The sequence below is a fragment of the Saccostrea cucullata genome, unplaced genomic scaffold (genome assembly GCF_032062105.1).
Source record: "Saccostrea cucullata isolate Sc308-1 unplaced genomic scaffold, CSIRO_AGI_Scuc_v1 ctg228, whole genome shotgun sequence".
Lineage (NCBI taxonomy): Eukaryota > Metazoa > Mollusca > Bivalvia > Ostreida > Ostreidae > Saccostrea > Saccostrea cuccullata.
In genome coordinates, this window is record NW_026925293.1 from 202,982 (window position 1) to 219,023 (window position 16,042).

The window sequence follows — 16,042 nt, forward strand, 5'->3', positions numbered from 1 at the left end:
ATGACCATCCGAAATGCTGGTTTTAAACAAGGTTATTGAATTCTTGGTAATAATAACTTAAATGCCATGTCGCGTTTGGGTTTAAAAATCATACTCAGGACATACTCTGAATATCGAATAAATTGGGAGATGTGAGCACCATATGCAGGTGAAAGCATGCAACTAATTACTGCGGACGATAGAACATCATCTCGTTTGTCATACAACTGGAATTCTTCTTTGACAACATTTATGTATTTTTTCGGAAACAAAGTCTTCCAACAAACTGTTGGAATTCTGCGTTATGGACATTCATTGTTCACCTTAAGTTGTTAGCCTACCTGTATATATACATTATAAAAGCAGAATTTATTCAAAAGATTCTAGACGAGAAAAAAAAAAACATTTGCAGTGACCATCAACTCGACTTTCAGATAAAACAACGACGTTTTGGCATTTGACAATAGTTATTTTAAAACAAATATTTCTTTTCAAATGTTGACTCGATTAGCCCAATGAACTTTAAATAAAAAACACCAAAGATTCTACCAAATGGTTTCATATTTGGATGTTTTACTGATTACATATGTATAGAATAAAGTCTAATTTAAAAACAACTTAACCGTATGAAAAACGAAAAGACTCCAGCAATTTCGTCGTTAAATCCCCTTATATATATAGTAAAAGTCAGCTATCACCTGCACAATTATATCGTTAATGTCCCTCGACTTATTTGCCAGAGCATGCTCTGAAAACAACCAGTTTTTAAACCAAGGCAGGCTACTCACTCGTAAGTTGATGTTACAGGTACTAGTATTTCAACAAACTTATTTAAAATCAACATTTTGCAAACTCTTGTGTTCTGTATAATGACCTTGTCAGCAAATATAACCTACCATTGGTAAATATTTTGGCTGACTTTTTTCAAACCAACTGTTTGATATTGGTTTTTATACTGAATTTGAATAAATGAATATTCAGTCTTATTGATCAATAATAAGGGCCATGGCGGAATGAACCGGGCAACAGAGGCCTACTCCTTCTAGGTACCTGGCCCACATCTGAAATTTCCAAAGATCGTTATCTGTGTTCTGTTCACAGAAAGACTTTTTAATGAGATCGCTGTTCGTTATTTTCTTATCACGACAAGCAGTACATCGCGGATTGACCGGTCGATAGGGGATGCTTACTCCTTCATTGCACTAGATCCCTCCTCTGATGTTTAAGAGTTTCGTTTTTTTTTTTTCTGTTCCTAATTTGTATCAGAGTTGGCCGGGAAATACTAGTGGTGGGAATTACCAGTGATAAATATAGGTATTTCTTAATTTTCTCTTAACTGGGAAATACTGGGTAATCAAAAAAATAAGATTTTATTTCTTCATTAATTTTATTTTGTAAGATATTAAAAAATGAAATGAACATAGAAACAGAAGATTAATAAAAATAAGTTGCAATATTCCATATCTAAAGTGTATTACCACTCTAGATCCCCTACCCATTAGCATTTTTTGGTAGAATATGTTTCCCTGTTTGTATTTTTTAAAAGAACAAAAAGATTTTCTGATTCAAGTCTCTTTTCAGTCTAGTAAAATTATTAGATTTATATATTAATTATAAACCAAAGCCCATAATAATCTGGTTTTAATCCTTCTACAAACAATCATGTTGTTTTACTAACTGACGCTGGACAGTTTTGTGTCTTTGATTTGAGAGATAATTACCATCAGTAGAATTGAAAGGTTCCTTCTTTTATGTTTGATTTTTACCCTATATTCTACACTTTACAATTTTCTTAGACCTATACTGAGTATGAGTATGTCTCTCTTTGTTTGACAACCCTGATTTGTACAGTTGAATGAACTTTTAGGAATGATTACTTTTTGTTATATCTTTATTTGATCATAAATTGCACTGATGGTGAGTAATAAAAATTGAGGCTGGTATTAAATTTTATGTTTTAAGGTCCTATTGATTACTGACTTTGCAATTTTTCACAATCATTTATCGGATCATAAAAAAAATCTGTGCTTTAAAACATATTTTTAAAGGGTTTTTCTTAATAGCTTTTTAATCAATGTTGTGTCTCTTATATGGATATTAATTGCGTTGGACAGATATAATACCTCGACGTTTTTCTGTCATGCAGTCCCTTTGAAAAGAAAACAAACATAAAATGTAAATAGCCTCTATTAATTAAATAATAATGCTGTTTTAAACATTATTAGGAACACATCAAGTAACAAAATAATAGAGAGCTATTTCAAAAACTGAGGTAAAATTTAATGGCATTCTCTTAAGTAATGATTTGGAATACTTTATATGTCGATTCATTTCATGTTGTTTTTCAATAAATAATTTTTTTTTAATTTTTTATTTCTCTTTTTTTAACTTAACACTTGCGACTTGACAAATTGTCAATAAAATATGTTAATTTTAAACAAAACTATGTAGATAAAATTTATACAGAAAACATTGTATCTTTTAAACAAACATGTACTATGTTCTGGTGTTCAAGACTTGTAGAATTGTTTGATGTTGAAAAAAAGAATGGAGGCATGTCCAATCGCTAAAGACTAAATTTTTATGGATATTTGAAATTACCTGAAGCAATATACCGGCCTTCATCACTGCACACGGGGTTTATAGATGTAAACCAACTTTTATTCACCTCGTCATCGCGAATATTTCTCGCCGCGAACGGTCCTTAAAGTCTTTATTAACAACAGATCCAAAAAGGCTTGATCGTGAAAATTAGTCGTCGCAAACTAGTTAACCTCCTTGTAGATCGAGAAATAAAGTCGTCGCAAATAAAAGTTGGTAAACAGTACTTTATTTTTTACCGAAATTCACTGCGGAATATTCACCTAATTAATACACAGGGCTCACGGTGAATGTGGCCGGTTAACAGGGGATGTATATTCGTCCTAAATACCTTCTCCCACATAGGGAATTGCCAGGGGTCCGCATTTTATTCCATCTAAACAGATTTGTATTAATTGCATTTTTCAGATCGATCAAGGTTTGTTATTTTTACATTTCATTACCAATCGTCCATACATACAAACATCAACTCTACTTTACTCAAAGATTTTAGAATAAGGAGTTGATTCCTACGCCGCTGGTACGAATCCCACTGTGAGACGTGGAGACATCCTGCGGACGAGACCGCGTATAAAACGAGGTCAAGTGTGGCAGTAGGTGCTGGCACGAAAATGATTACTCACTGCTCAATGAGTACCAAATATAGGTCAAAATTTGCTGCTCTCCGCCGTCAAATACTGGTGTTTCCACATGTGCAAAACATTATCGAGAGGGACGTTAAACAACATATAAACAATCAAAATGACAATATCCTTTTGTTTCTATTGAAAGTTATGGAGATATCGAACAGTATTCAGGATCAAAGGTCCATTAAAAAAATACAAAATAGGAGCAAAGCAAATACGAACCTCAAAAAAAAAAACATCAGAAGTAGGAGCAGATGTCATGGAGGAGTGAGCATCCCCTGCCCACCGATCACATCCACAGTTTGCTCCTTGTCATGATCGGGAAATGAAAGAAAAATCCTGACAACTCAATGTGTAAATAATGGCCTAACATTAGGTAAGAAAAAAGTCAGTCAGCACTTGACTAAATTTTAAATTGTATTTGCTCACGAGGTCATTGTATCGACCATAGAACTTACGAAATGATGTTCTTGCATCATCAACTTTTTTGCCACTTACTTTGTTTTAGAAATTGTTCATTCGTAGAACATGCTCTTCCGTATTGAATCAGCTGAGATATAAACTCTGTATGCAGTTGACAAAGGTATATTGTCGCATAAGTAAGGGAAGTTGATGAATAAAAAGTTTAAAGTCATCACGTTTATCATGAAGCTTTGTTGTTAGTTACTAGTAACTATTAATGTCTTTTTCTAGTAAAAGATTCAAATAAGAAACATATGTTTCACACTGTGGTATCTTTTTTCAAGCTCACAGGGATATACCGTGTCGACATAAGAATGAAAATAACTATCGTTAATTGACAATACGTCGTCGATATATCTAAATGTTGAGATAAAGGCGACAGCAAATTTGTCTTTTTTTCATGTAAAACTTTATAAGTCGTAAGTTATTACATGAATGTTGTAAATTTTGGTAAGATTTTGTGATTTTGCAAGTGTGGGCGTAATATAACTAAAAATTGACTTTGTAAAATTTACAATGACGTCATCTCGCTCGCCAATTTTGTTATTAGTTTTCCATTATCGTCTATAGTCAGTAAAATATCCATGTATGAAACCTATATTGGAAATTCTGTGGCGTCCTTTATTTCAAGTCAACTTGGATATGTATCAATATGACAAATAATTATTTTTAATTGAGATATCTGAATTCTAAAAGTTAGGTATATTTACCTACGGTAAATAAGCCTTTCTTAATTAATTTAACTGTTTATCATGTAGAAAAAAAAAATCAGCAATTACTTCAAATATTTGTGAATGATTACAAACTCCTAATTTTTGTTTTGTTTTCTTCCTCTCTTTGTTTTTTTCTTTTTTTGAAAATTTAATTAAAAGAAAACTTTTACCTGCATAACATTTTTTTTCTTTTCTTTATGAAAAGATTTTACGATATGGCTTATTTTTATAAGGATACGCACAGCATGTTCCCTTTATAAATTTTAAAGCTCTATCATACACTCATGAGTATAATTTATATATATCACAGGTATGAAAAGGGTTGAGCTGTCGGGGACAATGTCACGGTGGGAGAGAATGGGGAAGTCAATTCAAGGAAAAGTAGTCCTAATAATACTGAAGAAAAAAAGAGATGGATTGTGAGGTTTAATTCTTTATTCACTAGAATATATTTTTATATTTCAGAAACAGACAAGAGACAATCAATAATACGTGTAGATTCAACCAATCAAAGTTCAAAATTCAACATCACCTGAAATACATATATGTCTTTTTTTAAATCCTATAATTTATCTAAAAAGAATAACTAATATATAAAAGATACTGGTAATCAGAATTATCCCAAAGCACTGTGAATCATCCCAGCCCTTGTTTTTCACAATGTAGTAATAATCTAAAATGATCTTACAAATCTAGAAAATCAATAAGTCTTACTTTACACAATTTGAAATATTCATACACATACCTGTCTATTCCTTAACGACTTATAAGAATAGGACAGACAGTTAGAAAGAGTAATAAAATTATGTGAAAATATATTTATGTAACAACTGATTTCTAAATGAAAATGTCTAGTAAATTACAGTGCAAATCGAACGAATAAATATATTATAAATTGTTTTAAACTCCTTTCAGATTCCCGATAATCGGCAACATTTAAGAGAAAAAAATAATGAAAAATGGCGAACAATAATTTCTTAATTTAAAATACCGATAATTTTTAAGCAGTTTGCAAGCTAAAAAAACCCAAAACAAATAAAGATAATTATTTTTATGATTTTAAATTTTTTAATTTTTTTTTAATTATTGATAATCTTCTTTTATTTAATAATTTAAACTATAGTCATCTTTGGTTTAACTATTAGAGTCAACTAACACTGAACACTCAATATCTCCTTACACTTCAGTAACACTCAGCAGTTAACATGCACTCAATATTTCCTTACTCTTTAATAAAATTAGCTTCCTAATAATATATATGTGCAGGCATATATTAGAGTAAAAGTTAACTCTAGGCAATTCCATGTTTTAAATATTTTATCACATTGATGCTCTTTCCACCCAATTCACAGACGTAAAGCAGGTTGTTTTCGTCTACATGTATTCCAGTTGGCCCTCGTATGTTGTCATAGGTAAGAAATTTAAGAAAATGGCCATTTTCGTCCAATATATGAAGTCGATGATACCAATAATCAGCAATTATAATGCTGTTGAAAGAATCAGTTCCCAAACCTCTTGGGTCAAATTTCTTATCTTCGTCATTTTGCTCCTTGTGTCCTTCATATTCAAACTTTTTCGATCCCGATCGGTTGACAACAATGACACTTTTCTTCTTCCAATCCGTGACGCAAATATCCTCGAGGTGGTTCTCAGTAACGTACATTGGGCATGCGTAGAGAGGTTTGTGGTGACAAACATCAATTTCTTTCTTTACTTTTCCATTATTGCTATATTTTACGACCTTTCCATGTGATTTTTCTCCTCGTTGTCCGTTCCAAAGACAGACAATTATATCTCCCAATTTTGTGCAATGTATTCCCCTTGGAATCCACTCACCTGTATTAAAAATTGCTTCAGCTTTCAAATTGTATTTGTTGTCTGCTGCCCTATCCCCATCCACTTTTCCTCCAGTTTTGGGTGTCTTTATCTCCTCGTCAACCTCCATCTTTTCCTGTTGCTTTTCCTTTGTTTTGCTTTTGTTTTGCTTCTTTGAACCTTTGCTATCTTTTCCAGATGTGGTAGTCTTCGTCGCACCACCAGATTTCTTATTTGCTTCACGATCTGGAACCATTTCAACATCTTTCTTGTCCCCAACGTTTGTAAATGGTGGATATGGAGCCTTGAATACTTTATTTTCATCTAATGCTGTAAACAAGATGCCACCTTTCGTCTCACTGAGGTATTGTGGAAATTCAGCAGACGACAGTGTAAAAACTTTGGTACTGTCCGTAGTGTCATAAACGTTGATCTCTTTCTTTAAATATGAGCAGACGCCCACCGTATCTTTCCGAAGAACACACACGTCTAGCAGGCCATCCTGACAAGATACTATATCTTTCGGTGCAATGGGATTACTCTCGAAATCGAGGAGCTTCAGACTTCCATGGTGTTTATGGGTTTCATGGTGTTCGTGAGAATTAGAATCATGGTTAACATGATGGTGGAAGAAATTACTAAGCTTCTCCATTCTTCAAATCTACAAGTAAACATCGCATCATAAATCAGTCCTACATGCTTGTTGAAGTTTACATGCAGTTCGATTATTAAAATTCACTTGGAAACAAATCTAAAACAAGAGGCCCATGGGCCACATCGCTCACCTGAGAATCTTTTGTCATATTATTTGTTCTTTACCAGATTTCCCCCCTGTAATACATATTGTGGCCCTGCCCTACCCCCTGGGGTCATGATTTACTACCCCAGGGTGCATCCACATCAGTTTCAGCTTTTCTGGCCCAGTGGTTCTTGAGAAGAAGATTTTCAAAGATTTTTCCTATATATTTCTATGTAAAACATTGATGCCCCATTGTGGCCCCGCCCTACCCCCCGGGGTCATGATTTGAACAATTTAGAATCTACACTACCCCAGGGTGCTTCCACATAAGTTTCAGCTTTTCTGGCCCAGTGGTTCTTGAGAAGAAGATTTTCAAAGATTTTTCCTATATATTTCTATGTAAAACTTTGATTCCCCATTGTGGCCCCACCCAACCCCCGGGGATCATGATTTGAATAATTTAGAATCTACACTACCCAACAATGCTTCCGCATGAGTTTCAGCTTTTCTGGCCCAGTGATTCTTGAAAAGAAGATTTTCAAAGATTTTTCCTATATATTTCTATGTAAAACTTTTATTCCCCATTGTGGCCCCGCCCTACCCTCGGGGGTCATGATTTGAACAATTTAGAATCTACACTACCCCACAATGCTTCCACATGAGTTTCAGCTTTTCTGGCCCAGTGGTTCTTGAGAAGAAGATTTTCAAAAATTTTTCCTATATATTTCTATGTAAAACTTTGATTCCCAATTGTGGCCCCGCCCTACCCCCGGGGGTCATGATTTGAACAATTTAGAATCTACACTTCCCCAGGGTGCTTCCACATCAGTTTCAGCTTTTCTGGCCCAGTGGTTCTTGAGAAGAAGATTTTTAAAGATTTTTCCTATATATTTCTATGTAAAACTTTGATTCCCCATTGTGGCCCCGCCCAACCCCCTGGGGTTATGATTTGAACAATTTAAAATCTACACTATTCCAGGGTGCCTCCACATAAGTTTCAGCCTTATTGGCCCAGTGGTTCTTGAGAAGAAGATTTTTTAATGACCCCACCCTATTTTTGTCTTTTCTTGATTATCTCCCCTTGTAAGGGGACTTGTCCCTTCATTTTAACAATTTAAATTCCCCTTCACCCAAGGATGCTTTGTACCAAGTTTAGTCAAAATTGGCCCAGTGGTTCTTGAGAAGAAGTCGAAAATGTGAAAAGTTTACAGACGGACGGACAGACAGACAGACAGACGGACAGACGGACGGACGACGGACAAAATGTGATCAGAAAAGCTCACTTGAGCCTTCGGCTCAGGTGAGCTAACAATTATACGAAATATTTAAACGTTAGTGGAACTGTATATTTCTACAACAGAACTCAAAGTCGAAAGTCGAGTTTGCCTCGTTTCTTTTCTACAATGTGGAAATAATGCAGGAACAAAACGTACGTGTGCTTTGCAACATAGCACCCGCCTATCAAAAAGTAATTTTTCAAATTCAAAGTCTCTGAGTAGAATAACCAGTGTGCAATAAAGTAGGTTTCAAAAAATGATGCCGATATTCGCTTATAAGTGAGGAAACTCGCACTAAATTTTGAGGAGGAAAAGCATTTGCAAGTTTTATTTATTAAGTTTGAAAACAATAAAATTTGGAAGAGCTCGTTTTGTAGCCTAAGCAAAGAATAAGAAGCCAATCGTGATTTCTCTTATCTGCATGAAGACAAAGCTTCTACATGCATGTACATGTAGCTACTAAGAAAGATACCGATCTGTTCAAAAATTTTCAACCTAATCACTCGCCCATTAAAAGTGGTAGAGGTCATATGAAGCTCAGGAGTAAGTCTGATAGTGTACATCTCACATTGCTGTAAAGTTGGGTTAAGGGAATGTCATCTTGTAAATTTTGAATTTACCATGTGAATACAAAATTTACAATTACTACCACCCGGTAAATTCAAAATTTACAACATGACAGAAGAACGTAAGGTAATTGTTCATTATTCACAACTTCCAAACTCACGAAACTGGTCACTCATCCAGAAAATATAGAGCAGATTCAGCATAAAAGCGAGTTTGGTGATGTTTCCATGCAAGAATAGTTGATGGAGTACTTTGGATTGAAACTGTGTCTTAAACTTTTAGCTTGACGTCGTTGGACTTCACTAATGACAGTATTTAAAAAGTACATTGTATATGTACTTAGTATCCCACTTTCCTTCGCCGATAACGTCCCGTCATACATATTTCAATGCGCTTTCATTTTCCCTGGTGCATTTTCAACAGTGTACGAGACTGACGTGACGTTAAAATGACGTAGTGATGCTGTTCCAGGTCGAAAAACATATGCCTGTTTATTATTTCACCGGAACTTATCTAATTATCCTATATTAAAGGTAGAAATTTTACATAATTATTTTATTCGTTCTTTATAAACTGTTGACGATGTTCCTGAATTTATGTCTGTCCTTTATAAAGTAAAAGTAAATGTCTCAATAATTTCCTAACAGCCCTCGTATTTAAGTGGTTTTCATGGATAAGTAGAAAAAAAGAAAAGTTTTTAGGCTTTAGAAATAATAATATTAAAACCGAAAAGAATTTCAAAACCTAACACATAGGCCTTAAAAAAGAAAGAGGTTAGTGCAAGTATGAAAGCAAATTCATCTTAAAGGATAGGCAAATTCAGGGTAGGATCCTTTCACAAAAAATAAAGAGAATGAATTATGAGTGACAATGTTTTGGCTTGATGAATATTGAAAAAAATGACCATGATGGTCCAACTGTTCAACCGCCACTATTTTCAGATTTTTAAGAAATATAGTGGACATTGGAGGTACATTCTGTATCCACTCGTAAACGGCGCTGAGTTTACTCGTGGACGTTGGGTACGTTCTGAATCTATACGTCCGAAGTCCAATCATGTACGTCATGTACTTATGGACGTCGCGGTACGTCTTGAGTGTACTAGTGGACGTCTGGTTATGTCATGTCTACTTGTGTTGAACCTTGGTCTACTTGTGGACGTCGGGTTTCTTTCGTGCTAAGTCCATTCGTGGACGTCTGGGTAAGTTATTCCACTCGTAGACCGTCTATAATCCAGTTGTAGTACGTCCTTAGTATATTTGTGATGTTGGGGTACCTCCTTGGTCTACTCCCGAAAGTCGGCGTACGTCCTTCGCCCATTCATGGATGTGGGGTATGCCCCGAGTCCAATCGCGTACGTCGATGTACATGTATGTCATGATTCTACTCGTGGACGTCGGGATTCTTCTCGAGTCTACTTGTGGACGTTGGGGTTCGTCCCGAGTCTACTCGTGTACGTCGGGGTTCGTCCTGCGTCTACTCGTGGACGTCAGGGCACGTTTTGGATCCACTTGTGGACGTGAAGGTACATTCTAGGGCGTCAGGGTATGTCTAAGGACGATACTCAGGTAAGCTTGGACTTTTAGTGAGGCGTGGCATTCTCGATGTTTCATAATTAGCATCTGAAATTTACACAGCTTTTAATCACTGTTGAAATATACATGTGATAGAAATTCGGGCAAATGCCAATTAGTATATCGAATAACCTATAACATTGTCTCGTCTGGCAAAGAGGTGGAGCTTAAGGAGGCTCATTACACCACTTTTTGATGACGTACTACACAAAAAAATAAACCTCCATTGTGTCGACCGGTTTGCTCAGGGGACGAGTTGTATAAGGTAACTCTATAATATGACCCTGACCTTTAAAACGCTTTAAAAATAGATGAAACATGCGGTGTTGTAAACAGAAAACAAAATAACGGATTCATTATGCATAAACCAAGAAGGATTGCTTTTAGGCAGAAACAAAAGAAAGCAACAGACAAATCTTCGCCAAACAAGTAATGTCAATTTCATAGCCATGCATGCAGTGAACTCTATCAATCACTGACATGTATGTATGGAGGAAATTCGAGTTAAAATCTACCACCTTGTTGAAATTAAAATTTTATTTAATTGCGCTATTTACTGTGTTGGTGTTAATTTATATATTTGTTTTATTGATTTAAATGTATACTCTGGCAATTTAAAGCTTTATTCTGAATTTTAGATGTAATGTCAAACGTTCCATAGTGTTTTGAGTCTTGGCTAATTAGGAAAGATAACTCTTGAAAGTGGACTTTTTATACCAAATGTTTTTTAAATTGGATTTTTCATTTCGTTTAAACTTTCTTCATTCAATTTGACACATGTAATTCATTGAAATACATTCGTTGTCTCTTCAGAGCACATTTTTAAAATGTTTTATGCATAGATTAAAAAGATGATGACATTAATTGTTTTCTAGGAGAAAATTATTTTTTCTAATAAAATTATTATTTGGTATTATGAGGTATTTTCACTATGTGTACTTGTCTTAAGAAGATGCCCATCATTTGGCATTGAAAGTTCTGAAATTCTGTGAATAATAAACCTGAAATAAAACATTTCACTAAAATAAAACAAAAACTAAAAAATTCTATAAAAAATATTTATGATATCAATACCCCCATCTGGATATTTGACATCTACATTATAAGTTGTGCTGTATTGAAATCTAAAATAAACTGTGGATGTAATGAGCCACCTTAAGTCGTCTCATGGTTGTCAATAACAATTTTAAAGTTCCTGATGTTATTAATTTCTTAACCAATGAGAATCTATTCGCCATTTGGCAGACGCTATAATTACGTAGCGCCGAGAATGCCACGCCTTACTGGAAGTCCAGGCTTACCTAAGAATGGTTCTAAATCTTATCATTGACAGAAAGGGTACATCCTGTGTCCACACACGGATGTCGTGGTACGTCATGTGTCTTCTCATGGAACGTCCTGAGTCTACTCGTGGGTGTAGGGGTATGTCCTAAATTCAATCGTGGATGTCAGGGCATTCCTGAGCCTACTCGTGGACGTCGGGTTACGCCCTTATTCCATCCATGGACGTCGGGGTATATCCTAGGTCCAATTGTGGACGTCCGGGTAAGTTCTAAGTTTCCTCGTGGACACTGGGGTGTGTCCTGGATCTACTCCTGGTAAGTCCTGAGTCTTCTCGTGGACATCGGGGCAAATCTGGTGCATCTATGGACGTCAAGAAACCCCCTAAGTCCATTTGTGGACATCCAGTTACGTTCTTAGTCCATTCGTGGACGTTGTGCTACGTCTTAAATCAACTCATGAACGTCAGCGTACGTTCTCAAGGTAGTTGTATTACGTCCTGAGTCTACTCCTGGAAGTTGGGGTATATCCCTAAACTAGCCCATGCGTAGATGCGGGACTCACAATGAGACTAATCGTGAACGCCGCGGTTCGTCCCAGATCTCCTCGTGGACGTCGGGGAATGTCCTGAGTGTCCTCGTGGTACGTCTCGAGTCTACTTGTGGACGTCAAGGAACGTCTTTGGTCCATTTGTGGACGTCGGGGTACGTCCTGAGTCTACTTGTTGGCGTCCGGGTACGTTCGTGGGCGTCAGGGTACGTCCTGAGTCTACATGTGCACGTTGAAGCATGTCCTGAGTCTACCCGTGGATATCAGGGTACATCCTGCGTCCATTCGTCGGGATTCGTCATGTGTCTACTCTTCGAATGTCCTAAGTATAATCGTGGACGTAAGGGGTACGTCCTAAGTCCAATCTCGGAAGTCACTGTACCTCCTGAGTTAATTCGTGGACGTCGGGTTAGGTCGTCGGGATGCAACTTGAGTCTCCTCTTGAACGTCAGGGTACGTCCTGGGTCGACTCATGGTACGTCCTGAATCTAATTGTGTACGTCAGAGCAAGTCTTGGGTCTTTTGGTGGACATCGGGGTACGTCCTGAATCTGGATGTCAGGGCAAGTCTTGGTTGCACTGGTTGAGTCTGTAAGTAGACGTGCGTCAGGTTAAGTCCTTTGCCCATTCGTGGACGTCGCGTTATGTCCTAAGTCCACTCGTAAACGTCGGGCTATGTCCTGAGTCTACACTTGGTACATTCTGAGTCTACTCATGGACTTCGGGTTACGTCCTTAGTCCATTTGTGGACGTCGGGGTATGTCCCAAGTCCACTCGTGGACGTCAGGGTACGTCCTGAGTCTCCTCGTTGGTGTCGGGGTAAGTCTAAGTTGCATTGTTGGACGTCGGGGTATGTTCTGGGTGTTTAGCCCATTTGTGGACGTCGGGTTATGCCCTAAGTTCACTCGTAGACGTCGGTGTACACCCTTGCTATATTCGTGGTACGTCCTGAGTCTATTCATGGACGTCAGGGCAAGTCTGTGGTCTATTGGTTGATGTCGGGGTACGTCCTGAGTCTACTCGTTGATGTCTGTATTGCTTTCTTCTTCCCTTTATTCTCTTTTAATATAGATGTCGGAACTGGGGGGCTAGGGGGAGTTTAGCCGCCGACTTTTTTGCATAGATAGACATAATATTTATGCATTGAACTTTTTTGTTGGTTACCCCCCCCCCCCCTCCGCCACCATTTTCAATTTGCTTCCACGCCCATGTTAAAAATAATTGCCACGTCATAAACCAGTATGACATATATCACCAACCTGTCGTACATTCTTTTTGTATGGGGAAAAACAATTAATAGGCCTCCGGGACAGCAGCATCCCCTATATGTATTATTTACATGTACAGACCATTCACATTTTCAGAAATATTTGTTTGTTTGCATTCATTCAATTCGCATTTTGTTATTAACACTGGGTACATGAGCTTCTGGGGCATTCGGCAAACCGAAAGTAGAACTGTTTGTTGTTACGAACTGTCAAAATCACTTGTCAAATGTAAACAAGACTCACTAGCCAACTACAATATATCAAATAATTAAATTAATACAAAAGCTAGCACTAAAGGTACCACTCACCTTCACCATCGAAATCTTTTACTGGAGATATGATCGTTATTTTGTTCTATTTTCAGCTAATTATTTCTGGAGGTCGAACTGCGCATATCTATTTTTTTTACGCATATCCTTCCGTGATCTATCTTTTTCCTATGACTGTTTTCGTAATCGAAGAAAAATGTGGGCATATGAATGAGTTATGAAAAGTTATTTAGTGCAATTTATGTGTAAAAGATTAATCTGTATAATTTTATTTTTTCTTGACGGAGATTGTCGATTTAGACTTTGACAGACACGGGCGGATCCAGAGGCCTCGGTGGAAGTCCATGCACTCTAATATCACTCCCCCCCCCCCCCCCCCCCCCTTGAAATAGTTTTGGCTTGGTTGGATTCTTATGTGTTTTGTGGCTATACCTATTTCAGATTTTAAAAAAAATCAATGCAGTTTCATCCAGTCTATAGATTAAGGGTGAACTTTAATGATGAAAGCTAATTATTGACTCGGAGCGTAACAAAGCACAATTAAGCACCTGAAAATGGTTGATGTAATCCCCCCCCCCCCCCCTTCCTTCTGAGAATTTTTCTCACGCGATAACTTAGCAAATGTACGTGGATTCCTAGTCAATGCTATACCAATTTTCATTTGATATCATTTTAAGTTATAGAGATTATAGAGAAGAGGTACCACGTACATTCTCGCAATACCAAGGGTCCTGAGTCAACACGCTGCTGTCAAACTCAAGTCAGAGATTTGATACAAATGCTGATTTGAGTTTGCTTCAGCGTTCGTGGCACACTTAATTTTTGAGTCGCAACTCAGGAGAGTAAATAAAGTTTACTCTACTCATTTTTCAATTCCGTGGCCTGGTAAATGTGATGATGCCAAGTTCACAACCGAGTGCATCAATGCAATTAATATATTGTCCAGAGCTTTGGGGATTTACTTACGGATTTTGGATTAAACTAGGAAACCTATATGGATCGTAGAAAAATTATAAGAGTTGTCGCCTTTTCTTTCAGCAAAGGGGCAGTTCCCTACTCTGTGCGCTTATTAAATGAATATTTAAGAAAATATATTAAATAAATCTTAAAAAATAATCAAAATGATATTTAAAGAAATATTCGAAACTGCAATTTTTAGCCGGGTTTTTTGCTCAAAGAGCAATTGCCGGTGTAGCGTTGAATATTGACCCGAGTTGAAAATTGACCCGGGGGTCATTTTTCAACGTTGAACATTGAACCGGGGTCATTTTTCAACGTTGAATATTGAGACCAAAAGTCGTTGAATTTATACCCGGGGTCATTTTTCAACAGCTTGATATTTTTTTTCCTTACACCTGATGACGTCAACAAGTTGAAAATTGACCCTGTTGAATATTGACCCCACCTCAAAGTTTGAACATTTTTTTAGTTGGGAAGTTGTTTTACGGGATTTATCAATATCACTTTATTTATATTTCGGTTTCAATTTTTTCCCTTTTCAAGAATAATAGAAATAAACATACAGTATCACCCCGTGTATACATGTACATTTTGAACAGTGCACGATTTCAGTTATCTTCAAGCATGACAACTTTATTGTTGACAATACTTTCCAAAATCCATGGCATCCATAAATAACTACAAAACAACGAATAGGTCATAAAACAAAAATCTTAAAAATCTGCAGTCTAAAAAGTAGCCCTATATATATTGATCAGGTGGGTGGAACATCCCATCTAGTCAAACTCAGTATAAAAATAACAAAATTTATAGCCTAAAAATTAGAATGAAACACATCGACGAAAATGATTCCAATGATAGGTTATATTTGTGAAAAGAGCAATATAGCGACCATAGCATGTAAGTAATGCTGACTTTAAATAATTTGTTGAAATCCCTGTAACAATTAACTTATTTGTCAGTTGACTGTCTCGGCTTGAAAATTGATCGCTTTCGGACCATAAACTTGAGAATGAGATTATTCTTATTCTAAAACATTCTTATTCTATGGAATGTGATTCCTATTTGATTAGTTGTTATTTCTATTCCATTATTTGTAATTTGTATTCGATAAATTGCTATTCCAATTACAGGAAATGTGACAATATGATTCATATATCATAAAATTTACATTTATTTTCTCGAAAACACGCGTTTCCTATTCGATGTCATTGATATTTAAAACAATCGGTTGCTAGTCGCTAATTTTGTCATTCCTATTCGATAATTTTATTTTTTTAATTCGATAATTATTTGGTTTATATGCAATAAAGTTGTTGTTCGAAAACATACTAGCATCCATTTCTATTCGAAAAAAAAAGAT

At 36.3% G+C, this 16,042-nt stretch overlaps 1 protein-coding gene across 1 annotated transcript; it reads right to left on the reverse strand.

The window, feature by feature from the left end:
- Positions 1-5,232: 5,232 nt before the first annotated feature.
- LOC134268550 (uncharacterized) lies at positions 5,233-13,891 on the reverse strand. Its single transcript, XM_062750819.1, has 2 exons — positions 13,759-13,891; positions 5,233-6,857 (listed from the first exon to the last, which is right to left on the reverse strand). Exon 2 carries the CDS (start codon positions 6,846-6,848, stop codon positions 5,673-5,675), a length of 1,176 nt encoding a protein of 391 aa, XP_062606803.1. The 5' UTR covers positions 6,849-6,857; positions 13,759-13,891; the 3' UTR covers positions 5,233-5,672.
- Between the last annotated feature and the right edge of the window lie 2,151 nt (positions 13,892-16,042).

What these genes read in the sequence shown, in the direction of transcription:
- LOC134268550 (XM_062750819.1), bottom strand. Translation starts at nt 6,848, where the DNA reads ATGGAGAAGCTTAGTAATTTCTTCCACCATCATGTTAACCATGATTCT.